This window comes from Salvelinus sp. IW2-2015, unplaced genomic scaffold (assembly GCF_002910315.2).
Source record: "Salvelinus sp. IW2-2015 unplaced genomic scaffold, ASM291031v2 Un_scaffold1203, whole genome shotgun sequence".
NCBI classification, from domain to species: domain Eukaryota; kingdom Metazoa; phylum Chordata; class Actinopteri; order Salmoniformes; family Salmonidae; genus Salvelinus; species Salvelinus sp. IW2-2015.
Genome location: NW_019942776.1, coordinates 55,897 through 57,277, shown reverse-complemented (window position 1 = coordinate 57,277; position 1,381 = coordinate 55,897). Strand labels below are relative to the sequence as shown.

General features: G+C 46.1%; 1 protein-coding gene across 1 annotated transcript in view; it reads right to left on the bottom strand.

Annotated features, from left to right (window-relative positions):
* LOC112070024 (dual oxidase 1-like) overlaps positions 1–1,381 on the bottom strand; it is a 52,375-nt gene that overhangs the window by 39,107 nt on the left and 11,887 nt on the right. The window contains 3 exon segments of the mRNA XM_070438809.1: positions 246–433; positions 604–722; positions 1,017–1,192. Coding sequence (XP_070294910.1) covers positions 246–433; positions 604–722; positions 1,017–1,192 — 483 coding nt within the window.

Genomic DNA, 1,381 nt, shown 5'->3' with positions numbered 1-1,381 from the left:
GTGGTCAACAGAGAATCATTAACACTTATAATAAGGCTCATAACATGTTATGTCTCTCTAAGTAGGCTCACTGGGATGGGAACAACGTCATCAAAATGATTGTGTGTCAAAATCTGCTATTTTAAAATGTTTTACTTGCTATTGTTTTCCCCTGTCGAAAATTGTGATATTTGGTTGGTTTTACCTACTTTAATTAAATGAACTGATCGTAAGTCACTCTGGATAAGACTATCAAAATAACCTCATGTAAAATGTGCATGTGGATTCTGATTGGTTAACATCGGATACCGACCAACTGGAAAGAGGAACAGGCAGATGACTAGGATGCCGAAGCCGGCTTTACTCCCGGCGTCAAAGTAGTTGAGCTTGGTGGCGTTGGTGCAGGGGTGGAGCTCAGAGGTCGTGACCTGAGAGGGCTGGGGACAAGGGTCACCTGGGACAGACAGACAGACAGACAGACAGACAGACAGACAGACAGACAGACAGATTTGTTACTGTACCAGCAGCAACTACAGTCAACATTTTGGAGCTACAGGGAACACTATGGTACATTGCTTATTTGTATTGGCAAAAATATAAATACAGAGAGGATATGATCTTTACCATCCTTCCAGAAGAAGACTCTTCTCTGTATGTCCCCAGCCTCCGCGCTGGTGACCGCTGTAATGACGTCATGAAAGGTTGTGTTCCGAATGACCTGCATCTCTTCAGCTGTGAACAGACTTGAGGAACAACCAGAAGGAGTTGTCAGATCGACTGGAAATGTTATGCCGATGTCACCCAAAACAGTGACGCAAAAAAGCTGATCATAACAGACATTCGTCGTGTGTCTCCTCAGGTCAACGTCTAGTTCAACACCCCAGGCTATCGTTTACTTCATTCGTAGGCTTACGTTCTCACAGGTATCCATCCAAGCTTTCGAGCGAACGTGAGAATGACGGAAATCGAGGTTTCAACTAACGCTGACAGTTTCATCCGATTACCGTATGAGGTTAATATCTCACGTTGTTTCCTACCCGTTTTGTTTGTTCTCGAACCAGAAGCGGTCCCCGTTCCTGATGCGGTTGAACTGGTCCAGTATGATAGAGGAGAAGACCTGACCAGGACCGTCCACAGACTCTAGGAGACCTCCGGGAAACAGCTCCAGTTTAGAAATGTCCCCGTGGTACAGGTCTGCAAGGTCCCTGAATAGCTATAGATCCAGTAAGGTAGAGACAGAATACAGAGGGTAGGTTATTCATCTGGTTCTGTTTTCTGCCCCTTGATCCTAATTCTGTCCATGTGTTAGTTTGATCCCCTCCCTGTGGCTCTGGCTGATCCCTGTGGCTCTGGCTGATCTCAGACCAGTGGTTTGATCCCCTCCCTGTGGCTCTGGCTGATC